The sequence below is a fragment of the Tachyglossus aculeatus genome, chromosome 26 (assembly GCF_015852505.1).
Source record: "Tachyglossus aculeatus isolate mTacAcu1 chromosome 26, mTacAcu1.pri, whole genome shotgun sequence".
Classification (NCBI taxonomy): domain Eukaryota; kingdom Metazoa; phylum Chordata; class Mammalia; order Monotremata; family Tachyglossidae; genus Tachyglossus; species Tachyglossus aculeatus.
The window spans coordinates 9,712,323-9,739,980 of NC_052091.1; the positions used below are offsets into that span (position 1 = coordinate 9,712,323).

The 27,658-nt window shown below is 45.2% G+C and overlaps 1 protein-coding gene across 7 annotated transcripts in view; it reads left to right on the forward strand.

The window, feature by feature from the left end:
* PIAS1 (protein inhibitor of activated STAT 1) overlaps positions 1-27,658 on the forward strand; it is a 163,263-nt gene that overhangs the window by 83,591 nt on the left and 52,014 nt on the right. For all 7 annotated transcript variants that reach the window (XM_038767232.1, XM_038767236.1, XM_038767233.1 and 4 more), the window contains one exon: positions 85-529. In XM_038767232.1, coding sequence (XP_038623160.1) covers positions 85-529 — 445 coding nt within the window. The remainder of the gene's footprint in view (positions 1-84; positions 530-27,658) is intronic.

A 27,658-nucleotide genomic window follows, 5' to 3' on the forward strand; every position in this document is an offset into this window, starting at 1 on the left:
GTACATAGTAAGCGCTTAACAAGTACCATTCTCAAGATCATTAACCAGCCGACTAACGGTTTCATATTCTGTTTTGTCTTCAAGCAAATGGTTATGAGCCTCCGAGTGTCTGAACTCCAAGTCCTGTTGGGCTACGCGGGAAGGAACAAGCACGGCCGCAAACACGAACTTCTCACGAAAGCCCTGCATTTGTTGAAGGCGGGCTGCAGTCCCGCCGTGCAGATGAAAATCAAAGAACTCTATCGGCGGCGGTTTCCTCAGAAAATCATGACCCCTGCCGACCTGTCCATCCCCAATGTCCACTCGAGCCCCATGCCAGCCACGCTGTCTCCGTCCACCATTCCGCAGCTCGCTTACGACGGTCACCCTGCCACCTCACCATTGCTCCCTGTCTCTCTTCTGGGACCTAAGCATGAACTGGAACTCCCCCACCTCGCCTCAGCTCTTCACCCAGTCCACCCGGATATAAAACTCCAGAAATTACCATTTTATGACTTACTGGATGAACTGATAAAGCCCACCAGCCTAGGTAAGGTTCTCGGTGTCGTTCGGAGGAATGGGCGACGTGGTTGTGGTAGCGGAGTATATTGAGGAGGTTTGGTTTGCTACTGACTTAAAAGGAGTGATGGGTTTTGGGGTAGGGGAGGGAAGGTGGTCTAGGAACAAAATTCAGCCCTTGGCTGAATCCACTCATTCATTCAATTGTATTTATTGAGAGCTTACTGTGTGCAAAGCACTGCACTAAGCGCTTAGGAGAATACAGTGCAACAAAAAAACAGACACATTCTTGCCCACAGAGAGCTTACAGTTTAGAGGGATGTAGTTTTTGATGATGATTGTGGTATTTGGTAAGAGCTTACTATGTGCCAAGCACTGGACTAAGCACTGGGGAAGACACAGGAACATCAGGTCACACATGGGGCTTCCAGTCCTAGTAGGAGGGAGAACAGGATTCAATCACCATTTTGCAAATGAGGTAATTAAGGCACAGAGGAGTTAAGTGACTTGGATAAGGTCACACAGCAGGGTGGTGGCAGAGTTGGGATTAGAACCCAGGTCCTCTGACTCCCAAGCCCGTGCTTTTTCCACTAGGCCACTCTGCTTCTTGGAAGCAGAACCAATAGTCCTGGTTGATGGCACAAGAATACATGGAAAAATAGCATTGAAATAGACTAGATTATTTGTTAAAATACCTGCAAACTGAAAACCTTGCACGTGAAACCTACAAGGGTTTGGAAAATCAGCATCTGACAAGACTTGCTTTGGGATTCCATTGTTTTCTCTTTCAAGAATCAATGGCTTCTCAAACAGAAATGTTTTCAATCAACTAAATACAAAGGGACAGTTGCTAATGCCTGACTTTCCAAACTTTTGATTCTTGAACTTCTAGATTCACAAAAAATATTTTAGCTTAATTGTAAAACGGATATAATAGATATGATTGACATTCTTTGTGTGTATTTAGGGGTTTTAAAAAATTATTTGATTGCCTAGTATTGTCAGGTTCTGTGGCTGCAGTAGAAAACTCTGGTTAGGACATTACACTTTCTGAGACCCTCTCTTCCCCACTTCCCCCCTTTTCTTCCGTTGTTTTAGGGACCCCTGAGCATTGTTGGGGGATGGAAAGGGAAGGGTGAAGGCCTGTTTCTGTACCCCACCACTGCACACCGCTTTATCAACCAACAGTGACTTCCTATTTTGGTGCTGGCCAAAGTGGTGTGAGTTAGAGACCCACCTACAAGGCAAATCTTCTTACCTGTGATATGCTGTTGGTGTTGTCTGGTAAATTGTAGGCACTGCAGGTCTCTGCCTATTCCTTTTCCCAGTCTAGTGCTGCTGCCCTGCCATCCTCCCCTTAATAATAATAACAATAATAATAATAATGGTGATAGTATTTGTTAAGCACTTAGTATGTGTCAAGCACTGTTCTAATTGCTGGGGTAGATACAAGCTAATCAGGGTGGACACAGTCCCTGTTCCACATGGGGCTCCCAGTCTTAATCCCCATTTTTCAGATGAGGTAACTGAAGCCCAGATAAGTGAAGTGATTTTCTGAAGGCCACACAGCAGACAAGTGGCAGGGTCGGGAATAGAACCCAGGTCCTTCTGTCTCCCAGGCCTGGGCTCTAACCACTAGGCCACACTGCTGCCCTTGGCATATAGTGGGATAGATTGGAAGGGGATAGGGCAGAGGGAAATAAACGGGCAGGAGAGAGACAGGGTGGCCTCAGGGCAGGCTGGTTTCAGAATGGCTCACAGTACAATTCATACCATGGCTTAACCCAAGCGTCGTGGCAGTGGCTACTTCATTCATTCTTTCATTTTAAACATGGAAAGCAGAATGGCCTAGTGGGTACAGCAGGGGCTCAGAAGTCAGAAGGACCTGAATTCTAGTTCCGGCTCTGCCATTATGTGCTGTGTGTCACTTCAGTTCTCTGGGCCTCATCTGTAAAATGGGAATTAAGATTGTGAGTCCCATGTGGGGCATGTGTGACTTTGGGCAAGTCACTTAACTTCTCTGTGCCTCAGTTACCTCATTTGTAAAATGGGGATTAAGACTAAGCCCCGTGGGACAACCTGATCACCTTGTAACTTCCCCAGCGCTTAGAACAGTGCTTTGCACATGGTAAGCACTTAACAAATGCCATCATTATTACAATCGCTTAGTACAGTGCTCTGCACACAGTAAGTGCTCAATAAATGCGATTGAATGAATGAATGTACTGTGTCCAGCCCGATTAGCTTATGTGTACTCCAGTGTTTAGTATAGTGCCTGGCATATAATAAGCACTTAAATACCGATGGAACTTAACCACTGCCGATCTCTGCCTGCACCCTAATGCTAGCAATTTGCCTGCAGATACTTTGCTGTCGGGTCAGATGCTTGCAGGTATAAGGAAGTCACTATTCTGAGGAAGGGTTAGAGCACTAAACATCAGGAATCTCTCCCTTGGATGGGCCTCCCAGAGTCTGACCTTTTATGTGTGGACTATCAGGGTTTTGTACTCTTGTGTTCTTGGAAGCTTTGAAGTAGATTCTAACCTCCATTGTCAATTTGATTGTTTTGTAATTTTCTGTTCTGAAATGGAGGCTGTTCGTTTAGAAGATGGAAGTTTTTAATAATAACAATAATGGTATTTGTTAAGTGCTTAGTTTGTGCCAAGCACTGTTCTAAGTGCTGGGGTAGATACAAGGTAATCAGTTTGTCCCACGTGGGGATCACAGTCTTAATTCCCCATTTTACAGTGAGGTAACTGAGGCACAGAGAAGTTAAGTGACTTGCCCAAAGTCACATAGCCTTTAAAAAAAAACACCCAAAAAACTAGCCAGCTTGATTCTTCTATGTTCCCAAGAGGGCTAGCAATATGATTCGTTGGGTACAGAATGGAGTTTTCTTCTTCTTTCCTGTTTTTATTATTTTTTTATTATGGTACATATTACGCACTTCCTGTGTGCCAAGCACCAAACTGAACACTGGGTCAAATACACAAAATTAGGTTGGACACGGTTCCTAGGTCTCACAATCTCAGTAGTGAGGAATAGGATTTAATCCCCATTTTACAGATGAGGAAATGGAGGCCCAGAGAAGTGACTCACCCAAAGTCTCACAGCAGACAAGTGGCAGAGTCAGGATTAGAACCCAGGTCTCTTGACTCTGTGGCCTGTGCTCTTTCCACTAGGCCACGCTGCCTCCCCTCTTGAATACTGTGGTGGCTTTTGAGACTTGTAACTATTGCAGGAACCGAGCTCCCAGCTCCACATTAGTCAGAAAAGCCCCCGGAACAAATAGTTTCTCCAGGCACTGATTCTCAGTGGAGAGAATTCTGTGGGCTTGAAACCGCCATAGCCAAGTTCGACCATGAGCTGCAGCTCCCTGCTTGGTGTCAGGCAATCAATCAATCAATCATATTTATTGAGCGCTTACTGTGTGCAGAGCACTGTACTAAGCGCTTGGGAAGTGCAAGTTGGCAACATATAGAGATAGTCCCTACCCAGCAGTGGGCTCACAGTCTAGAAGGTGGGCTCACAGTCTAGAAGTCTAGTCTACAGTCTAGATGAGTAGGTAGACTAGCCGTTCCCAGATGGCTCATTATTGGCAGGGGCATTACCTTACCAGTGTAGGTGTATTCCCCATAAATAGTATTTTTTGAGTAGCCCTTGGGTGTCAAGCCCCCTACTAAGTGTTAAAAAGTAGAGTAGAAGTAAAAGATACAGGCAGGGAATATGTCTGTTGTTATATTGTACTCTCCCAAGTGCTTAGTACAGTGCTTTGCACTCAGTAAGTGCTCCATAAATACAATTGATTGACTGATTGAATGGAGATGCGTGGCCTAGCAGAAAGAGTGTGCGAGTCAGGAGGCCTGGGTTCTAATCCTCATTCTTCCCCTTGCCTGCCGTGGCACTTGAGACCAGTCATTTCACTTTTCTGAGCCTCAGTTTCCTCAGCTGTGAAGTGGGGATTAAATACCTTTTCTCTTTCCTCCTGAGAGTATAAAAATCCCTGTGGGGGACAGCGACTTTGTCTGACCTGATTATCTTATATCTGCCCCAGTGCTTAGTAGAGTGTCCAGCACATAGTAACTCTTAAATACTACAATTATTATCGTTATTTTTATTATTCTTATTAAGCTGCTTAGAACCTTAAACAGAAATAAATACAAAATTGGGTGAATTAGTGTTTAAGTCTGTGGTGTTTCCAGTGACAATGTATGGATCCAAAAGCTGGAAGGTGAAAAAACAGGATAGAAAGAACATCAATGCTTTTGAAATGTGGTGTTGGAGAAGGCTTTTGTGGATACCAAGGACTGCCCGAAAAACAAACAAATGGATTTTGGAGCAAATTAAACCAGAGTGATCTTTGGAAGGTCAAATGACTTGACTTAGATTAACATATTTTGGACACATAATCAGGAGGACTAATTCTCTGGTGAAGGCACTATTGCTAGGAAAAGTCCAGGGAAAACATGGAAGAGGCAGACTGGCAGCTGGATGGATAAAGACCATAACAACGATAACAGAAGAACTATTAGAAAGGTTGCGGATTATGGCAGAGGACAGGATGTTCTGGAGAAAGTATATCCAATGGAGTTGCTATGAATTGGAAACAACTCGATGGCACTTAATAATAAAGTGTTTAAGTAGAATACGTAAATTGTACAATCATACTTACTGAGTGCTTACTGTGTGGAGAGCACTTCGGAGAGCTCAGTATATAGAGTTGGTGGACCAAGTTCTCTACTCACAAGGAATTTACAGTCTAGAGAGGGAGATAGACATTAATATAAACAAATTACAGATGTGTATATTAAGTGCTGTGGGGTTAAGGTTGGAGTGAATAAAGGGTACAAATCCAACTATAAGGGCGATGTAGAAAGGAGAGGGAGTAGAAGAAATGAGGGCTTAGTTAGGGAAGGCCTCTTGGAGGAGACGAGATTTTAATAAGGCTTTGAAGGTGAGGAGAGTGATCGTCCACTGTATATGGAGTGGGGAGGGAGTTCCATGCCAGAGGCAGGACATGGGCAAGGAGTCAGGGGCTAGATAGACAAGATCGTACTATGTCAAGTAGGTTGGTGGAGGAGCGAAGTGAAGCTCTGGGTTGTGATAGGCAGTTGGCATGGTAGGATAGCTTGCTTGATGCCGAGAGAAGTAGATTACCAGTGGAGGTTTTTGAGGTATGCTCAGAATGATGTTTTAGAAGAACTATCTGGGTAACAGAATGAAATATGGACTGGAAAGGGGAGAGCATGGAGACAGAGAGATGATTGCGTAGGCTGGTACGGTAATTGACTGGGATTATGAGGAGCATCTGGACCAAGGTCATGGCTGTTTGGGCGGAGAGGAAAGGGTGGATCCGGGAAGTGGAGAAGAAAAACCTGCAGGATTTAGCCACAGATGGAATGCGAGAGTTGAAAGACAGCAAGGAGTCAAGAATAATAGTATGCTTGTGAGCTTTTGGAAGGAGCATGTCTACTGACTCTGAGCTGTTATATGCTTCTAAGGACTTAGTACAGTGCTTTGCATGCATTAAGCGCTCGATAAATACTGTTGTGATTGACAGTGAGGTCAGTAATGCTGTCAACTGGTGGGGAAGTTAGGTGGAGTGGATTTGTAGGTTTCACAGGTGCTGGGTAGGAGAGCTGTCATCATCAATCGTATTTATTGAGCGCTTACTATGTGCAGAGCACTGTACTAAGCGCTGTACTAAGCTCCCTGTCCATATCTGTACATATGCTTGTTCCTGATCCCCCTGGCAACACAATGGACCAATCAGTGTTTTTGCCACTGAGAGACATCACAGAAACGTCAGTGTAAGCAGCATGGTTTAGTGGATAGAGCCCGGGCTTGGGAGTCAGAAGGATCTGGGTTCTAATCCCAGCTCTGCCTCATGATGATGATGGTATCTGTTAAGCACTTACTATGTAACAAGCACTGCTCTAAGACCTGGGGTAGATAGAAGGTAATCAGGTTGCCCCATGTGGGGCTCACAGTCTTCATCTCCATTTTACAGATGAGGTAACTGAGGGACAGAGACATGAAGTGACTTGCCCAGAGTCACACAGCTGACAAGTGGTGGGGCCAGGATTAGAACCCATGACCTCTGACTCCCAAACCCATTCTCTCTCCACTAAACCACTCTGCTTCTCTGTCTGCTGTGTGACCATGGGCAAGTCACTTCACTTCTCTGGGCCTCAGTTCCCTCATCTGTAAAATGGGGATTTAGGGTGCGAGCCCCATGTGGGACAGGGACCGTGTCCAACCTGATTAACTTTTATCTACCCCAGTGCTTAAAACAGTGCTTGGCACAGTGTAAGCGCTAAACAAATACCATTATTATTATTATTATTATTATTATTATTGTTATATTCAGAGGTACAGATGTGTAGATCCCCATCCTAAGGTGGAGGAGGGCTTAGGGATGAAAAAAGAGCAGCAGTTGCAACCTTAGTTCAACCATGGGCAAAATATCTCGGCACACTTGCTGGGCATTTGGAATATCAGGAGGAAATGTTAATACATGCTGCTAATTTCATCTTGCACATGCAGCCATTTGCATTTCTAGTTAATGTTTTAAAATTCAATTGTTAACAAGGTGAAATTGGCCCCAGTAGTAGATTACTTCAAGAATACATTGGGAGGAGGTCGGTAAAGTTAAAAAGTTAATGGTGTCCTTTTTGGCAGAGCTGTGTGTTAGGCTTTTGGCTACAATTTGAAAGTATCTAATAGGTTAATAAGGATGCCAAATAGCAATGGCAATGCAGCATCATTTTCTGCCCAGAGTGTTTAGGACTCATCAGTTAATTAGTTTTATAAATATTTTAAAATCGTTTTCTACTAAAATGTTGAAATGGTACTGCAAGTTACAGTATGTGTTCATTTCTAATGGTGCATAATGCTGTCTGCCTTCGGTTTCGGTTTCATGCCCATCCAACTCAACCCGATTTCCGTGAATCATGATTAGGGTGTGAAGTCTGTTGATTTAAGTATAGTCATTGAAGCAGGAGGGTCATTATTGGGCTTAATTTTTTTTTTTTTTAGTTTTTGTAAAACTGGGTTGAAGTAAGGTTTCAGAGTTGCCTAGAGTCACACAGCTGACAAGTGGTGGGGCCAGGATTAGAACCCATGACCTCTGACTCCCAAGCCCATTCTCTCTCCACTAAACCACTCTGCTTCTCTGTCTGCTGCGTGACCTTGGGCAAGTCACTTCACTTCTCTGGGCCTCAGTTCCCTCATCTGTAAAGTGGGGATTAAGGGTACGAGCCTCATGTGGGACAGGGACCATGTCCAAAAGGTCTAAAAGGTTTTCCCCCCTTTAATGATCCACGTTCAGTAACTTCTGTCTGATTTACTTGGGGGTATTATGACTTCTTGAAATGTCCTTGGGTACCAAGCAATCCATGAATAATATTTATTGATTCTTAATAAAGTGGAGAGAAGGGAAAGGACCCTCCCCCCCAAAAAAAGATGAACACATACGAAAATGGCTAAACTTTCCAGTTATCACATCCAAAGTGTCAAATGTATTGACAGGAGAGAACTTGATAATTCATCACACACAAGTCCACTATGTTGCCTATGACAGAATTGGGGTGGATTTATAAATGGCCCATATTCCTTTTTGGCAGTGAAAGAGTTAGGGAAAAATTAAAATTTTGGGGTTTCACCTAGATTAAAAAAATAGATCTATCTATATCTATCTATATATCTATATATATATGAGGGTTAGATATCCGTTATACCTGAAAAACGCATTTTCTGTCTTGTCATGTGCTATTATTTGTCTTATAATTTAAAATGCAGCAAACTATTTTTATTGTTGGAAAATTCCTGAATGGGATGTGTCTCACAACTTTACTATATTGTACTCTCTCCCCGCCTTCGAACAGCGCTCTGGACAGTGAACACTCGATAATACCATTCTTGATTGACTATGACTACAAAATACCATTGCAAAACAAACACTAAAACATGGGTCCTACTCCTACATATGCATTATGGTTCTTTTTAGGCACTATGTGCCACACACAGTACTAAGCGCTGGGGTAGCTACAAGTCAATCAGGTTGGGCACAGTCCCTGTCCCCCATGGGGCACACAGTCAAAGTAGGATTTAATCCTACATCCTGTCATCGTGCAAGCTCCTCCTGGGCCGTTCCCCCAATTTTCCGAGTCTTCCATCCCACCTCTGTCCTGCTCTGGGTTAGGACCTCTCTGTTGTTGCGGCTGATGGGCTGATCTTGGTGCTGCTCAGTTGCCTGGCAGTGCCCAGCCCCTATCTAGCAAGTCTCCAGGCAGGAACCCCAGAGGGAGTCTCACCTCCATTCCCTAGCTTTCTGGAGCTAGAGAAATGGACCCAAGAGCCCTACTGGGGACCAAGGTAGGTTTTTTGGGGGGAAAGGGGGCCGCAGGGGAAGCACCCAGCAGGCTTAAATTAGCATTTAGATTAGCTTGCCTTTTTATGTGCAAATGATTTTCCTCCACTTTTTCCTCCAGATTTCATTATTCTCATCACTAGAGACTTTGCAGTCAGAGCTAATTTGATTATTGCAGGAATGATCTCATTTTAAAACTAAAGCACTTCTTGAATAGCTATTTGGGTTCTACAGTTCCCGCCTTGCCTTCTCTCCCCCTCCCCACATTAACCTCTCCATTGAGTTTAGTTTAAATTTGGCCTGTCAAATCTGGTCTCCCGAGGTTCGGTTGATATATGCAAACCATGCCTTGGCAAATTTGTGTCTCCTGCAATAGGGCTCTGTTGAGGTTTCACTGAACAAGAGAAGTTCAGGGTTGATAAGGCTAAAATGTTTTAGATTGATATCTGTGGTGTTTTCCTTTCTCTGCTTAGCCCTTTTGGTAGGGAGGCAGTTCAGTAAAATATAATAAAGAATCTAAAGGCGATGCCCATGTGAGTAGGGTTTCTTTGGCTATCATTTGGGAGCGGACTAGAGAAAGCTTAGGGTATACAGAGTAGTAAGTTTGTCAGTTCATGTTCAAGACCGTCAATCCTTCAGTGATTGGGATTTACTGAACATTTACTGTGTGCTGAGCATGATATTAAGCACTTGGGAGAGGACATCACAATAGAGTCGATAGTCACATTCCCTGCCCACAGGGAGCTTACAGTCTAGACGGTGGTTTGCAACACCAGTCAGTCCATTGGATTTATTGAGCACTTACTGCATGCAGAGCTGTGTACCAAGCTTCTGGGGGAGTACTTCAGAATAATACAATAGCCATATTCCCTGTCCACAACAAGCCAGGTGCTGTCACTCAGAATTTGTATGTGCAAGGGGATTGAAGGAGCAAGCAGAAGTGAATAGATGGGGACAGGGATTCTGAGCTGGGAGAACTTGGCTGAGTGCTCAGGGGCTTGAGAAAGTACTGCAGAGTGAGAAAATAGCACACACACCAAAGCTCTTTGGGATGCTTCTGTAACAACAAAATAATAATTAATTCCAGCACTTAGAACAGTGCTTTGCACATAGTAAGCACTTAACAAATGCCATCATTATTATTAATAATTATGGTCCTTGTTAAGCACTTATGTGCCAAGACCTGTTGTAACCACTGGGGTAAATACAAGTTCATCAGGTTAGACACAGTCCCTGTCCCACATCAGGATCATTATCTAAGTAGGAGGGAGGTGTATTTCCCATTTTACAGATGAGGTAACTGAGGCACCTAGAAGTACCATTGATTGATTAAAGTGTCTTGTCCGAGATCACGCAGCATACACATGGCAGAGCTGGGATTGGAACCCGGGCTCTTCTGACTCCCAGGCCCGGGTTCTTTCCACGAGGCTACACTGCTTCCCTTACTTTGTGCATTTCTTAGCTAAGCTAAGAGAAGTAGCATATTTTGCCCCCAAATCCTTATTTTCCGAAGGGCCTCGGAAATATCTGGTACATCAACTTACTTTCCCACATTCTTTTGAGATGTGAATGTAGGGAATGGAAGGCCAGATCTTTCAGATCCTTTGAATTAATACTTCTGGTCATCCATCTTTCAGCCTTTAGACTGTAAACGCATTGTGGGCAGGGAACGTGTCCTGTTTATTGTTATGCTGTACTCTCCTAAGTGCTTCTTACAGTACTGTGCATGTACGACTGGTGGGGGAGGGGCCACGAAGGTGATGAGTGAGAGAGTAGCCATGGCTCACGGACAAGCAGAAGTATCCTGACATGAGTAGCCCACCCTCAGGAGAGAGTCCACTCAGCTACAGAAAAGGGAAGACAGAAGGAGGTGTGCTTTTGAGTTGGCGGGATTCTCCTAATACTGAGGAATCGGTCAGTTGATCAGTGGTATTTACTGAGTGCTTATTCCCTCCTCTTTCCCAGTGCTTAGTATAGTGCTCTGCATACAGTAAACACTTAATAAATGCTATTACTATTACTTCCAATTGCCTCAGAGGGTGTGATAAACTGGGGCTCACAGTGCCACGTAGGAGGCACAGAGAAGGTAAGTAATGGGCCCAAAGTCACACAGCAGACATGTGGCTGAGCCGGGATTAGATTCCCAGTACTGACTCCCAGGCCTGTGCTATTTCCACTGGCCCACACTACTTCACATGGGACTCTCAGTCTTAATCCCATTTTACAGGTGTGGTATAAGGCACCAGAGAAGTGAAGCAACTTGCCCAAGTTAACACAGCAGACAGGTACCAGAGCTGGAATTAAAACTCAGGTTCTTCTGTCTCCCAGGTCCATGCTCTACCCAGTAGACCATGCTACTTTAATCTTAAAATCTCCCATGTATTAGTGGCTGCTCAGATAGAAACCCATGAGAAGTCCTCTTGAATAGTGACATAAAGAAGCAGTATCTCTTTAGAAGGCAAATTTGATTTGACTCAGACTTGGGTATGCTGCTCTATTTATATCTCAGGGAAAAAAAACCAGAATGAAATTGAAGTTATCAGTTCTCTTTACTAATTTAGGCCATGTCTGTGTCTTCCCTGAAGGTAACAGGTTTTCAAAGAGAGAGCAAAATGGATCTTTTAATGTGAAGCTTTATTAATTATTTCTCAAAGAGATTCTCTAGAAAATTGGCAACCATGTAACCTGCTTCCATATTAGAGAATCATTTGAATGAAGCAACAGCTCACTTACAATTTATTCAGGCACCCACTCAAAAGATATGTGTAATACTTAGCATGGTATAATGGATAGAGCACAGATGGAGGTCATGGGTTCTAATGCCGCCTCTGCCATTTGTCTGCTGTGTGGTCTTGGGCAAGTCACTTTACCTCTCTGGGCCTCAGTTACTTCATCTGAAAAATGGGGATTGAAACTGTGAGCCCCAGCTGGGACGGGGACTGTGTCCAGCTCGATTTCCTTTTATCCACCCCAGTGCTTAGTGCAGTGCTTAGCACATGGTAAGCGCTTAACAAATACTACTACTACTAATTATGATTATTATTATTACATAATAATACACACTAAGGTACAGACTTCTCCAAAAAGAGGCGATTACTTGTCTGAGATTTGGCCGGGCTGAATAAATTGTGTCTGAGGGGGAGTACGGTAGAGTCTTGTTTAGGACTTGAGGGTGAGCTGGGTCACAGTTCAGCCCGACAGAGCCAGAACTCAATTACAGCCCCCTCTCCTAAAGCCTTTACCTCCTCTGTGATGTCGGGGAAATCTCTGGGAATCACACCTCAGGGGACTCTTTTAGCTGGTAGTAATGATGGAATTTATTCAAGCTGCATCCTCCTTGGCTGCCTTTGATTCCTTCCAGCCGACTGCTTTCTCTTCGGCCTCCTCCCCTCTTCCCTCCACATTCTACTGTGCCTGCCCACCCTCCCCGTTTCCCTCTGCCCCGGCCCTTTGGGCTGGAGGAAGTGCTGCCGCTCTGTATCGGTAGTAATAATAATAATTATGGTATTTAAGTGCTTACTATATGCCAAGCACTGTTCTAAGCACTGGGGTAGATACAAGGCAATCAGGTTGTTCTAAGTGGGACTCACAGTCTTAATCCCCATTTTACAGATGAGGTAACTGAGGCCCAGAGAAGAGAAGTGACTTGCCCGAGGTCACACAGCAGACAAATGGCGGAGCTGGGATTAGAACCCACGTCCTCTGACTCCCAAGCCCGTGCTACTGAGCCATATCATCCCTCCGTCTCCCCCTCTAGACTGTGAGCTCGTTGTGGGTAGGGAATGGATCTGCCAACTCTGTGGAAATCTCCCAAGCGCATAGGACAGTGCTCTGCACATAGTAAGCACTCAGTAAATACCACCGATGGATTGACCAATCCCTCAGTATTAGGAGAATCCTGTCAACTCAAAAGCGCACCTCCTTCCATCTTTCTTTTCCTGTAGCTGAGTGGATTCTCTTTTGAGGGTGGGCTACCCATGTCTGGATACTTCAGCCTTTCTGTGAGCCATGGCTACTCTCTTGGTCACCACCGTGGCGTCCCTTCCCGCCTCCCTTCCCTCCCCCTGACTTTTCACCGTTCTGCCATCTCACCTCTCCTTCTCACCTCTCGTTGCTTCCGACTGTGAGAACAGAGGCCTCTGGAGTCTTAGGTAAAGCAGTTCTGGCAATCACTTCTCCGTTGTCCGTGGACCAAGTGTTCAGGTTGTGGATTGTCTGCTCTCTTTACTTCTCCCCCTCCTGTCCTCTTAAAAGTACCTCACTGCACCTCAGTTCCTCAAGGTACCGCCAGGGAAGGAGCTAAGCATCAGTCAGCATAAAATCATTGGAAGGAAGAGTTGGCTGGAGATGGTTAAGATGAAAGGTTCTGACCTGTTGGGAGTGTTATCTGCGTCCTACTTGGTGTCGGCACCCCGGAGAATTAACTGGGGCCAACCTTATGGGACAGGAACTGCGTCCGACATTCTGGTTTATCTCCTGTCTTTCCCTGAGCGGGGCACAGTCCATTGGCAAACAGTTACAGTTTTGACTCTACTAAAAGCATTCCGCCTTCCCCCCTTTTGATCCCTCCTCCCCCCTCCAGAAAACACAGATGCAACCATAGCATAAGGAATCCCGTAGTAACTATCCAGTTTCTACTTCGACCGTGAGCCCCATGTGGTGCAGGAACTGTGTCCAACCTGATTAACTGGTATCTACCCCAGTGCTTAGAACAGTGCTTGACACATGGTAAGCATTTAACAAATACCATTAAAAGAAAGCAAGATTCCCAAATCCTTCAAAATCAGTTGTTCCCTCCACCCCTCACCCCTTCCCTTGCCCTGTCCTCCACCCTCTTTCCTTCTCTCCCCAGTTTGAACTTTTGTTAAGAACTCCACCCAGCTGTTCTTAAGACCCCACCCTCCAGCTGGCTCTTCCCACCCTTTGTGACCTATTTTTCTGCAGGAGCATCATCCAGATGAGTGTGTTTAAATATCACCTTCATGAAGCATCCCTTCCTAGGTGGTGGGGAGGGTGTTTCAGAAGGAAGACACAAGGTCCCTGCTCTCAAGGAGCTTATGGTCTTTATTCTCTTGGCCTCTTTTCCTGACAGTAAATTGAGAGAATCTGGAGGAAGGCTTCTATGTAGGGCTGCAGCTTTGGCAGAGCCCAGATAGGAAGCAGTGCGGTCTAGTGGAAAGAGTCTGGGCCTGGTAGTCAGAGGAACTGGGTTCTAATCCCAGCTCTGCCACTTGGGCTGCTGTGTGACCTCGGGCAATTTGCTTTCATGGCTCTGGGCCTCAGTTCCCTCATCTGTAAAATGGGGATGAAGACTGTGAGCTCTATGTATATCACAGTTTGTCCAACCTGATTAGTTTTTTATCTACCCCAGTGCTTAGTACAGCACCTGGCACATAATGAGTGCCTAACAAATATAATTAGCATGGCTTAGTGAATATAGCACGGGCCTGGGAGTCAGAAAGTCGTGAGTTCTAATCCTGGCTCCGCCACTCGTCTGCTGTTAGACCTTAGGCAAGTAGCTTCACTTCTCTGTGCCTCAGTTCCCTCATCTGTAAAATGGGCATTGAAACTGTGAGCCCCTTGTAGGACATTCACTCAATCAGTCGTATTTATTGAGCACTTACTGTGTGCAGAGCGCTGTACTAAGCACTTGGGAAGTACATATTAGCAACATATAGAGACGGTTCCTACCCAACAAAGGGCTCACAGTCTAGAAGGGGGAGACAGACAACCAAACAAGTAGACAGATGTCAATACCATCAGAATAAATAGAATACATACACATCATTAATAAAGTACTGCCCAACCCGATTTGCTTGTATCCATCCCAGTGTTTAGTACAATGCCTCGTACACAGTAAGCATTTAACAAATACCACAATTTATATATATAAAACCACGGTTAGCACTTGCTGAACACCAGATGAATCCTCTTCAACCACAACTCAGTGTCAGCCTGTTTAGAGGGGTAAGGGTTGTCAGAGGCAGGCAACAGACTAGCTTAGGCTGAGGTGGGTGTTTAGTGATCAGTTTGTGTAGAGGATGCTGCCAAGTGGTTTGGGGGAGGGGTTGGGTTTTTTTTTTTTTGGTGGTCATTATTATTATTGATGATCAAACATTTCTTCTAATGTGGTCTCCAAGGCCATTGGCTACTGGGAGATCCATACACTCCACACCTTGCATCCCAAACCAAGTCTTGCCGGCTTTCTCCCCACAGTCTTGTCCAGGTCTTCAGCCGGACTGTCTCCTGCCCCGCAAACCACCCCTCAGCAGGCCTCTCAGAAACTCAGTCAGTCCTTGCTTCATGGAAGGGCAAGTAAAGACCATGTCAACAAGTGCTTAGTACAGTCCTCTGCACATAATAAGCACTCAGTAAATACCTTTGATTAATTGATCTATCACCCTCAGAGAGGGGAGAGGAGTGTCCACACCCTTACTTTCTGGTTCCCCTCTGTCGCCGCCCCCAAACTTGAATAGCTTTGGGAAACTGAATTCATGCACCATGAAAGGAGAATTCAGGATGTGACCCTGAAAACAAAAAGGTGCCTTTTCCCAGCACACTGTTGACTTTAGGGGGTGCTTATTTCCACATCTGGGCCTATCCTGAGCATTGCAGCTTCCTGTTTCAGGACTGGTGACTCTCACTTTCGTTCTTCATGTTCTTCATTCCCTTCCCTCGGAGCTCATGTTAGCCCTGGGAGGGAGCCCAGAGGGCCTGACGGTCTCTGGGGTCTGGTTTAGGAGGCAAAGGGCTTTGTTGCTTTCATCATCATCATCATAATAATGGTATTTGTTAAGCACTTACAATGTGCTAAGCACTGTTATAAGCCCTGGGGTAGATAAAAGGTAATCAGGTTGTCCCATGTGGAGTTTAAAGTCTTAATCCTGAGGCACGGAGAAGTTAAGTGACTTGCCCAGGACACACAGCAGACAAGTGGTGGAACCGGGATTAGAACCCATGTCCTCTGACTCCCTAGCCCATGCTCTTTCCACTAAGCCACGCTGATGTGAACAATTGGCCTGTCAAGAATTCCCTCGGTGGCCCGCCTTGAAAGGTCTGTGGTGTGCCGTGGTCCTAAATTGAATCTCCTGAAGCCCAGGCTTACCTCGTCTTAAATCCTACTGTCTAATAAGACTGCCCAGGGCTCTTGGCCAAGGAAAGCTTTGCTTCAGGGTCCTGTACATTCAGACTTATGAGTAGAATGTCTGGGCAACAGAGCTGAGTCCCGGAGAGAAAGAACTTTCACCTCCCTGCAAAGTTGTGGATCCCACACTTAGGTTCAAGCTTGTAATTTATTTTAATATCTGTCTCTCTTGACTGGAAGCTCTGTATGGGCAGGGAACATGTCTATCAACTTCTTGCTATATTGAACTCTCCCAAGCACTTAGTACCTTGCTGTGCACACAGTAAGCACTCAATAAATACCATTGATGGATCTGGTCTGTGTCCCAACCCTTAAGTGCGCTGGGGACAAAAGTGCTTCCTAGTCTTTTCACTCAACATCATGATCCACTGATCCAGATGAATAAGCAGCATGGCCTAACAGGTAGCGCATGGGCCTAGGAGTCAGAAGGACTGGGTTCGAATTTCGGCTCCACCTCTTGTCTGCCGGCTTACCTTGGGGAAGTCACTTCTCTTCTCTGTGCTTCAGTTCCCTCATCTGCAAAATGAAGATTAAGACTGTGAGCCCCACATGGGACATGGACTGTGTCCAGCCCGATTATCTTGTATCCCAGTGCATAGAACAGTGCCTGGCACACAGTAAGCGCTTAACAAATACCATTAAAAAAAAAGACAGAAACAAACAAAATCCACAGTGTTCTTCTTAAACAAGGGCTCATTCATTGCTGGTTCCTGAACCTGAAATCTATGAGATTTGGGTGGTAGAAGATGGGGTGTGTCTTTCCATCCCATACTTGCTAGGGAAAGGAGAACATGCTGATGGATAAACCAATCCCAATTCCCCCAGAACCTCACAAATTGGTCCTTGATCGGTACTGTTGCCTAGGGGTTGAGCGACAGTTGGAGCACGCCCAAATTTACTCTTTTTTTCCTTTCCAGAAACTTCCAGTGCAGCCGTTTTGTGCTCTGCAGAAAAGGGTGGCAGAAATTGTGGCAACATAATAATAATTGTGGTATTTAAGTGATTACTATGTGCCAAGCATCGTTCTAAGCACTGGGGTAGATACAAGGTAACCAGGTTGGGCACAGTTCCTGTCCCAAATGGGGCTCATAGTCGTAATCCCCATTTTACAGGTGAGGAAACTTAGGCCCAGATAAATTAAGTGACTTTCCCAAGGTCACCCAGCAGATATACCCTTTGACTCTGAATTGGAGAGACTGATTGATGAGCACATACCATCCTCTTCCTCCTAACAATAATAATAATAATTATAATGGTATTTGTGAAGTACTTACTGTGTGCCAGGCACTGTTCTAAGCATTGAGGTAGGTAGAAGATTATCAGGTTTGACTCCGTCCCGGTCCCACATAGGGCCCAGTCTTAACCCCCATTTTGCAGTTGAGGGAACTGAGGCCTAGAGAAGTAAAGTGACTTGCCCATGGTCACAGAGCAGACAAGTGGCACAGCCAGGATTAGAACCCAGGCCCTTTTGACTCCCAGGCCCCTGCTCCAGCCACTGCACTGGCTCCCCTCTGGCGATATGGTTCTTTAAGAGCTCGTTCAAGCTTAATGCACCTGTCCCGACCCCCCTGACTCCCCACTAAATGAGCATCATTCTCACCCAGATAAGTCTTTGTTCAGAGCTTTGCTTCCTTATGGTTTCAAATTTCTCCCTTGGAAGGCCCTGTTTGTCATGGCCATCTGATGCATCAGTGAGCTCCAGGCATCCATGACTGGTTGTTTTTTGGTGGGGTGGGGGTTGTTTTTTTCCTCCCCACCCATCCTCTTTACCAGTATCTTCAAGGATTTGTGAACCCACCTGGACTTCCCCCCCAAGGTTGTCTCCAGTTTCACATGTCTCAGGAGATCGTTCTGCCGTAGGTTTTCGGGAGAGGTGGCTCAACGGCCCCTGTCTCTGATATCCCTCCAGACATTGAGGGGTTGCTAACGGCTCTTTGTTGCTGGAACTGACCATTTTGGAAAGAATGTTGGCAGGCTGGCGAGTTGGCTGTGTCATTTTTTTTAAGTTATTTGTTAAATGCTTACTATGTGCCAGGTACTGTTCTAAGTGCTGGGATAGATACAATCTAATCAGGTTGGACACGGTCTGTGTCCCTCATGGACCTCACAGTCTAAATCCCCGTTTTACAGATGAGGGAACTGAGGCACAGCAAAGTAGCAAAATGACTTGTCCAAGGGCACAGAGTGGAAAAGTGGCGGAACTGGGATTAGAACCCAGGTCCTTCTGACTCTCCTGTCCGGGCTTTACCGTCATGGCCACACTGCTTCTGAGTCTTGGAAAACTGGAGAAGAGAGGGGCTGGTCTTGTCAGGATTCTGAGAAGGGCAAGAGTCAGATCTCCTGGGCAGGCCGTCCCTTGCTAAAGGAGGCAGCCGCCCCTCAAATTTGACAAGGTCGGGTCCGGAGGGCAACCAAGAAGCCCAATGCACCTTTGTCCAACTCAGGCTACAGTAAGTAACCCTTGTTTTAAAGGAGGCTCTTATTCCCTCTTGCTTTCTCTGTTGAATATCTTCCATCGGTGGCATTTACAGAGCACTTACTGTGTGTAGAGCATTTTACTAAGCTCTTGGGAAACTACAGTGGAGCGGAGTCTGCTGAGGTGTTCACTGCCCATTAAGAGCTTGCAGTCTGCAGGGGAAAACAGATGCTAAAACAAATTAGGGATAGTGAAAATATCTTAGTGTTTCCGGCAAGACTCAGTGGTGGCTGCGAAAGAATTGACTAGTCTGTGGACAAATCATCCGTCCCATAGGCCTACAGTTCTGAACGGTTCACGTACCTCAGAAATTCCACTGCCTGTTGATATCTCGTCCGAAGGAGGTGAACTTTCTTTTTCCCTTGGACTGGATACCATTTTGATTTATCGAACCCTGTCCACCTCTTTTCTAGCCAGGACAATAGATTTAGGAAAGGGTCTGACAGACTATTCCTGCTCACTGGCTCATTCTTCCGAGGAGGGCGGCATTTCAAACCTCAAGGCACAAAGCCAAGGAGTCTTTTTTTTTTCCCTTTTAAGGGAATAGGAGGATACTCAAAAATAGGCGTTTACAATTTGGGACCTCATGTGATTCTAGAAAAGAGCTGTTCGCATCCGAGCCCCCTTCCCTGAAACCGGGCTGGTTTTCCTGGTGTGATTGCCCTTGCGTGTTGACCTTTGTAGGGCAGTGCTAGATCTACCTTTTTCATCTGGCATTCCTTTGCAGCTAGGCCTCTGAATTTAATTTGGTTTAGTATTGGTATTTGTATATCCGCCCAGAAGCCCCAAGGCGACCTGTGTGTTTTTAATAAATAAGAAGCCGAGCAGTCTGATGTTCTAGCTCCATGAGGCAAATGGCCTTATGGTAGACAAAGAATCCGAGCCTGCAGTTCAACAAGCCAGTGCATTTCCTGCGTTGTTTTTCAGGCCGGGGAATTAGTAGTAGAGGAGGCAGTGTGGCCTAGCGTGGGAGGAGCCAGGGGCCTACGAGTCACGAGATGCGGCTTCTATTCCCACCTCTAGCCTGCTCTTACCTTACAGGAGCTCAGTTTCCATATCTTCAAATGGGGATATGATCCCTTCTCTCCCTCCCTCCCTATTGGACAGTTGAACCTCATTAGAGGCAGGGGCCAGATTTGATCTGATGATCTTAGAGAAGCAGCGTGGCTCAGTGGAAAGAGCACGGGCTTGGGAATCAGAGGTCATGGGTTCTAATCCTGGTTCTGCCACTTATCAGTTGTGTGACTTTGGGCAAGTCACATAACTTCTCTGTGCCTCAGTTACCCCATCAGTGAAATGGGGATTAAGACTGTGAGCCCCATGTGGGACAACCTGATGAGCTTGTATCTCCCCCAGCACTTAGTACAGTGCTTGGCACATAGTAAGTGCTTAACAAATACCATTATTATTATTATTATTATTATTATTATTATTATTATCTATCCCAGCATTGAGTAGGTATTAGGGGCTTAGCGCTTAGTAAATACCGCAATTATTATCATCAAATACCATTCTGGAAGATTTGCTGTTGGTAAATCATGCAACAGGTTTTTGCATATAATAATAATAATAACGGTATTTGTTAAGCACTTCCTTTATGACAAGCACTGTTCTAAGCACTGGGGTAGGTACAATTTATCAGGTTGCCCCATGTGGGGCTCACATTCTTAATCCCCATTTTACAGATGAGGTAACTGAGGCACAGAGAAGTTGAGTGACTTCCCCATAGTCACACAGCTAAGTGGTGGAGTCAGGATTAGAACGCACTACCTCCGACTCCCAAGCCCAGGCTCTTTCCAGTAAGCCACGCTGCTGCTTCCTGAGGGGCATAATTTATTGCTAGTGTTGGAGAGCACCGATGCACTCTGCCTTTGTCTTTACTTTGTGCCAGGAAGCGTACTAAGTGCTGGGGTGGATACGTGGAAATTGATTTGCTACTGGAGGCGGTGACAAAGATGCAGCCTGAGACCCCACCATTGATGCAGAAAGCTCTGACATTTCCCCAGTCTGATTGAGGCCCTCTACCACTCACCATCTCGGCCTCCTGTGCCAAACCAGAGAAGGAGGCGTGCCCTCCCTCCCACCCCCGCAATCTCGCAGCCTACCCTGGGTCTCTTTGTAGTTGAAGCTGGCATTGAACAGGATATTAATAATATAATAATAGTAATAGTGCTATTTGTTAAGTGCTTACTATGTGCTAGGCCCTTTACTAAATGCCGAATACATACAAGCTAATCAGGCTAGGCACAATCCCGGTCCCACATAGGGCTCACAGTCTTAATCCCCATTTTACAGGTGAGGGAGCTGAGGCCCAGAGAAGTGAAATGACTTGCCCAAGGTTACACAGCTGACAAGTGGCAAAGCCAGGATTAGAACCCATGTCCTTCTGACTCCCAGGCCCGGGCTCTATCCAGTAGCCCATGCTGCTTTTGTTTTGGTCGGGGGACATTCCACCAGCCCCTCCGGCCGACTGTGGCTGCCTCACCGACGTGTTCTTCTCCCTCCTGTGTAGACTGCGAGCCCCCTGTGGGACAGGGACTGTGCCCATCCTGCTTCTTTTGTTTAATAATAATAATAATTTTGGTATTTGTTAAGTGCTTACTATGTGCAAAGCACTGTTCCAAGCGCTGGGGAGGGTACAAGGTGATCAGGTTGTCCCATGTGGGGCTCACAGTCTTAATCCCCATTTTACAGATGAGGTAACTGAGGCCCAGAGAAGTTAAGTGACTTGCCCAAAGTCACACAGCTGACAATTGGCAGAGCCGGGATTTGAACCCATGACCTCTGACTCCCAAGCCCGTGCTCCTTCCACTGAGCCACGTCTACTCCCAATGCTTAGGACAGCACTTGGCACGTAGTAAGCACTTAACAAGCACCATTATTGTTACTATTATTATTATTATTATTCGTATTATTGTTTAAAGCCACCTCACTGTTTGGGGAAATGGTTTGAAAATAAGCGTTGAAATTAATCTTTGCAAGAGTGCCTTGAATTGAGTAACCAGTCACACTTGACAAATGGAGTAAGCAGTAGGTAGGCTGGTGGAACTTTTCCCACAGTCCTGTGAAAAAGTTCATGTCAGAGGGCGTGGGTTTTTATTCACCCATATTTCCTTTTGGCTTCCATTTTTATTATGAAGATCACCATTAGGGAGCTTTGTAGCATCACCTCCTAATCTCTGCTAAGGCTGTTTTTCAGCCGACCTGAGGCCCAATCTGTGCACGGAACATTTCAAAGAAGTAAAGATTTATTGACATTGAAGAAGTGGCTAATTCTTTTGTGTTCTAATAAGCGCATCTGAGAATTGATTGCACAACCCTGGGTATGAGAGTGAAAGAAAGTTACAAGTGAGAAGCAGTGTGGCGGGGTGGAAAGAGCACAGGATTGGGAGTCAGGGAACCTGGGTTCCAAACTCTGCTCTACCATTCAGTTTGCCTGGTGATCTTCAGCAAGTCACTTCACTTCTCTGGGCCACTGTTCCTTCACCTGTAAAATGGGGATAAAGACTGTGAGTCCCATGTGGGACAGGGATGTCATCTTGACTTGCTTCCTGTATTCATTCCCCCCACTTCCAGCCCCACAGCCCTTATGTCCATATCTGTCATTTATTTCTATTAATGTCTGTCTCCCCCTCTACACTGTATTCATTCATTTATTGTCGTATTTATTGAGCGCTTACTGCGTGCAGAGCACCGTACTAAGCGCTTGGAAAGTACAAGTTGGCAACATATAGAGACGGTCCCTACCCAACAATGGGCTTACAGTCTAGAAGGGGGAGACAGAGAACAAAACAAAACATATTAACAAAATAAAATAAATAGAATAAATATGTACAAATAAAATAGAGTAATAAATACATACAAGCATATATACATATATACAGGTGCTGTGGGGAGGGGAAGGCAGTAAGGCGGGGGGGATACGGAGGGGAAGAGGAAGGAGGGGGCTCAGTCTGGGAAGGCCTCCGGGAGGAGGTGAGCTCTCAGTAGGGCTTTGAAGGGAGGAAGAGAGCTAGCTTGGTAGATGTACGGAGGGAGGGCATTCCAGGCCAGGGGGATGATGTGGGCCGGAGGTCGACGGCGGTACAGGCGAGAACGAGGCACAGTGAGGAGATTAGCGGCAGAGGAGCGGAGGGTGCAGGCTGGGTTGTAGAAGGAAGGCTGTATGCTCGTTATGGGCAGGGAACGTTTTGAATTGTTGTACTTGCACTCTCCTAAGCATTTAGTGCAGTGCTCTGCTACAGTTAGTTCTCAAATACAATTATTTGTGAGGTACTGTGTCCAACCTGGTGAGCTTGTATCTACCCCAGGGCTTAGTACAGTGCCTGGCACAAAGTAAGCACTTAACAAATACCATTTAAAAAAAAGTCAGTACAAGCATTTTGAAAACATTACTTTGATCATTTTTCATATTCTGTAATGAGGATTCTGTGTTAGGGAAAACCTGTGGTAGAATTCTCACTCACCCTGGGTGCAATGCCACATACAGTCTACTGTGCTTATATCCAGACAGCTATGGGTTACTCTCCCAAGCTCTTAGTACAGTGCTCTACTCTCACTAAGCGCTCAGTAAATACCATCGATTGTTGTGATGTTCTATCCAAAGCTTGCAGTGTTAACAGACCTTATGGAAGAACGGACTCTCTTATCTGGCTATAAAACCATTGCTCTGTCTATAAAAAAAAAAGCAATGGTATGTAAGTGCTTCCTGTGTGCCAGGCTCTGTTCTAAGTACTGGGGTGGATACAAGCAAATAGGGTTAGATACAATCCCTGTTCCACAGGAGGCCCACGGTCTTATTCCCCCTTTTACAGGTGAGCTAACTGAGGCACAGAAAGTGAAGTGACTTGCCCAAGGCTACACAGCAGACAAGTGGCAGAACTGAGATTAGAACATATGACCTTCTGGCTCCCAGGCCCCTGCTCTGACCTCAATGCCACGCTGCATATCAGCAAAGCAAAACTTTTACTGGCCCTCTTAAAGAAGTAAGGAATCCCACATCTATGCTGAAGTGCCCCGTAGGTAGAAGGTGAGAAAAACAGAATCACAGGACGAAAGAACCCAGTGCTTAATTGCTTTTTGGAGCCTTCAGTTCAATAATGTGAGACGAGATAGTGGTTTTTAGGTAGGATAGGATTTTAGGCAGCCTTATATTCATTGTATTCATTTCATTTTTTGAAAAGCTTTATTTTTCTTTGCGTGTTCTGTTGACACATTAAAAACCTCAACATATTCCTTTGTTTATCTTGGCATCTAAGAGAGCTTTCTTATGAACTTGTACTACAAATGGCCCTATCAACGGAAGGGGCCCAGCAAGAGGGAAAGAGCTGCCACAGAAGGAAGTCAGGGTGAGGGATGTTGCCAGAACATGAAAGGGGTGGGGGAGAACAGGATTCTGGGCTTATAGTTGAAATCAAGTCAGTCATATTTACTGAGCACTTTCTCTTTGCAGAGTGCTTGGGAGAGTAATAATCATAATTGTGGTATTTGTTAAGTGCTTACTATGTGCCAGGCACTATACTAAGTGCTGGGTTGGTTACAAACAAATCAGGTTGGACACAGTCCCTGTCCCACTTGAGGCTCACAGTTTCATTCCCCATTTGTAAGATGAGGTAACCGAGCCCCAGAGAAGTGACTTGCCCAAGGCCACACAGCAGACTTGTAGCAGAACATGGGATTAGAACGCATGACCTTCTCACTCCCAGGCCCATGCTCTACCCAGTATGCCATGCTGCTTCCCTACAGTATAATGGACACATTCCCTGTTGACACCGAGCTTACAGTCTAGAGGTAGTAGAGAGAGAGCTGGAGAAGAGACCAGCGGGAGGTTAGAAGGATGGGTGGCAACATTGCATTAAAAGTAGCTGGAATGGGACTTCATGTACGGGAACTTGTGAGCAGAAAGTTGGGTTCGGTGCAAGAGGTGGCTTGGAAATCTGCCTCACCTTGGTTTCTCAGGGCCAATTCTATCAAGCAGCATGACCCAGGGGAAAGAGAACAGGCCTGGGAGTCAGAGGTCCTGGGTTGTAATTCCCAGCTCTGCCACATGACTGCTGTGTGACCTTGAGTAAGTCACTTAACTTCTCTGTGCTTCAAGTACTTCATCTGTAAAATGGGGATCAAGATTGTGAGCCCCATGAGACACAAGGACTGTGTCCAACCTGATTACCTTGTATCTACCCCAGGGCTTAGAACAGTGCTTGGCATATAGTAGCTACTTAATAAATACCACAAGTATTATTATCCCTAACTCCCCTCCCTCTCCTCTTGAAGCCTTCTGGGGAGGACTTTCTGTCTCCATGGGGGAGCAGCAGGATGGAGGATGGTTAGAACAGGTGTTTGTACAGTTCTTTTTTTAATGGTTTCTGTTAAGCGCTTACGGTGTTCCAGGCACTCTACCGAGCACTGGCCTAGATACAAGATAATCAGGTTGAACGCAGTCCCTGTCCCCCAGTCTTAATCCCCATTTTACAGATGAGGTAACTGAGGCCCAGAGAAATGAAGTGACTCACCCATGGTTACACATAAGACAAGCGGCGGAGGCTGGGTTAGATCCCAGGTCTTTCCGACTCCCGGTTGACCAGCATCCATGCAAAATGAAGGTGGTAGATATTGTGCACTCTATTTTTTCTAACAAATGGGCTAATGGCATCAGATTACCCACTTGCAATTCTTTTTCCCTTCTGAATATTATGGAGGGGGGTCTTTCTTCTGGCAGTGGAACCAGTCTGCTGCAGGCCCTGTAGAAGCCAGAGAGAAGGTGTAAGAAAAAGGGCATCAAAGAACAATGCTTTCTGGGAATTGAGCGCTGAAGCAGCGGGGGGAATACACCAGTGCATTGGCTCTCAGCCACGTACATGTGAAGTCCAAAGCTTGTTCTCCACAAAGTCAAATTCTGTGAATCCCAGAGCTATGCTGGGGACGACGAGTTGGGGGGTAAGGAGTGGCAGGGAGGCGCTAGCATTACAAAAGTTCACACGGCACCCCAGGACAGCTGTCCCCTAGCATTCCTTCCGTGGCTTGCAGCCTTAAAACTCTTCCATTATGGTATTTTAATAGTTTACCTACAAATCGTGAATCACAACCACAGAACTGGTTGGAACCAAAGTGAAGTTGTTGCTCCTAGAGAAGAGAGGTGCTCATCTCATCTTATCTTTGAAGGCATTCTTGTTCAGATTATTTTAGACTTTGTTTGTTTATGGTATTTAGTACTTACTATGTGCCAGACACTGTTCTAAGCACTGGAGTAGATCAATCAATCAGTCATTGGTATTGAGCACTATGTAACGTAGTCAGGTTGGACACAGTTCTTGTCCCACATGGGGCTCACAGTTTTAATCTCCATTTTACAGATGAGGTACTGAGGAACAGGAAAATTGTGATGTGCCCAAGGTCACACAGCAGACAAGTGGCAGTGTCGGAATTAGAACCAGGCCTGTGCACCATCCACTTGACCATACTTCCTCTCATCATGATTGTATTATTATATGGCGGCGAAATTTACTCAGGGTTTGGTGTCCCTTTTTCACCCAGTACAAGCCAAAATTTGCAGAATGCCAAGCTCCAATAATAGTAAATTTACCAAATGGCAATTTTCTCCATTAGGAGGATTGGGGAGACTCACGGGAGCTGTTTATAGACTTTCTCTGAAGTTGGATTCTTAGCCTGCTGTTGAATGGTAGGAAATATTCTGTTGTGCTCTTCCAAGTGCTTAGTACAGAGCTCTGCCCATAGTAAGTGCTCAATAACACCACTGATTGATTGGTTAGTAGAGAACTCGGGCATCAGAAATAGTATCAGAACTGTAGAGCTAAGAGCCCCGCTGTGATTTTTCCAAAGGCCACATTCAGGATTTGCAGTAAGAGGCCCACAGATATATTTGCTTATTTTCCTATAATCGGCCTTATTCTTTGGTCACTTTCCCGTTCAAATGGAAGATTATATTTTCTCTTTTTTCTCTCTCTCTCTTCTCTGCCCCTCACTTCCCTTGGCCACTTGACTGTCAGCACCCCAGACTGCAGTCACTAGAGAACCGGGAATTGGGGAGGAAGACTGAGGCTGTAAGAGCAAGTGGAAATCTTTGGCGGGTCGCAAATAGCCCCTAGGCCACAGTGTGGAAAAAACTGCTCTCAGGTTACCCATCTGTTTAGGGTTCATTGGTCTGTCCTTCTTATCCTATTTCAAAACAATATTGAGGAAAATCAGAGGGTTTTTTTAATACCATCGACTAAAACTTTCAATTCACTCCTTATTCCATCCCAGTCTGGAAGCACAACTTAACACTCCTGCAACTGTATTTTCTCATAGCGGGGTGTAAGCAATTATCAGTTGATCAATTGTACTACTGACTGCTTATTTAATACAGTACCCTGTACTAAGCATTTGGGAGAGTACAACCCAACAATATAGCAGACACATTCCCTGCCCACAATGAATTTTTTATTTTTGTTTGCTATCCCCAGTGAAATACCTTTTCAGTTGGTGACTGCGTTGAGATGGGGTATTTTCTCCCTTGAGTCTGAATTCTGACAAATATGGTATTCATCCTTCTGGAAACTCTCTAAGGCTTAATTTTCTCCTGGTGGTCATTATCAATCATCCGTGGTCACTCACTGTGTGCAGAACACTGCCCTAAGCGCTTGGGAGAGGACAGTATAACAGAGTTGGTAGTCACGTTCCTTGTCCACAATAGGCTTACAGTCTAGAGGGGGAGATGAACAGTAATCTAAATGAATAGTTATAGTGTACTCTCCCAAGTGCTTAGTGCAGTGCTCTGCACAGAGTAAGTGCACAATAAATATGATTGAATGAATAATATATAATGTACAGTTCAATATACATGCTTAGAATAATGTCTTATTCTTAGTCTTTCTAAAATGCAGTTCCTCTAATACGTATTTTTAAAGTATGTAGGAACATTTGCCCAATTGTGTAGAATTTCCAGTTGATTTGTTTTCTGACTCTAAAATCAGTTATGGGAAATTCTAAAATGCCTAATATTTACATTAGATAATTGGTGTCTTTTCAGTCTGTTGAGCTCATGTATTTAAGCTACTTTTAAAGTCTATTTTTGCCCTTTGTCTTCCATTTTTAAAGAAAACAACAGTAATGATGAAGAAAGTGATGCTACAATGATTATTTAATGCAGTTTCTATTCTCAATTGATACT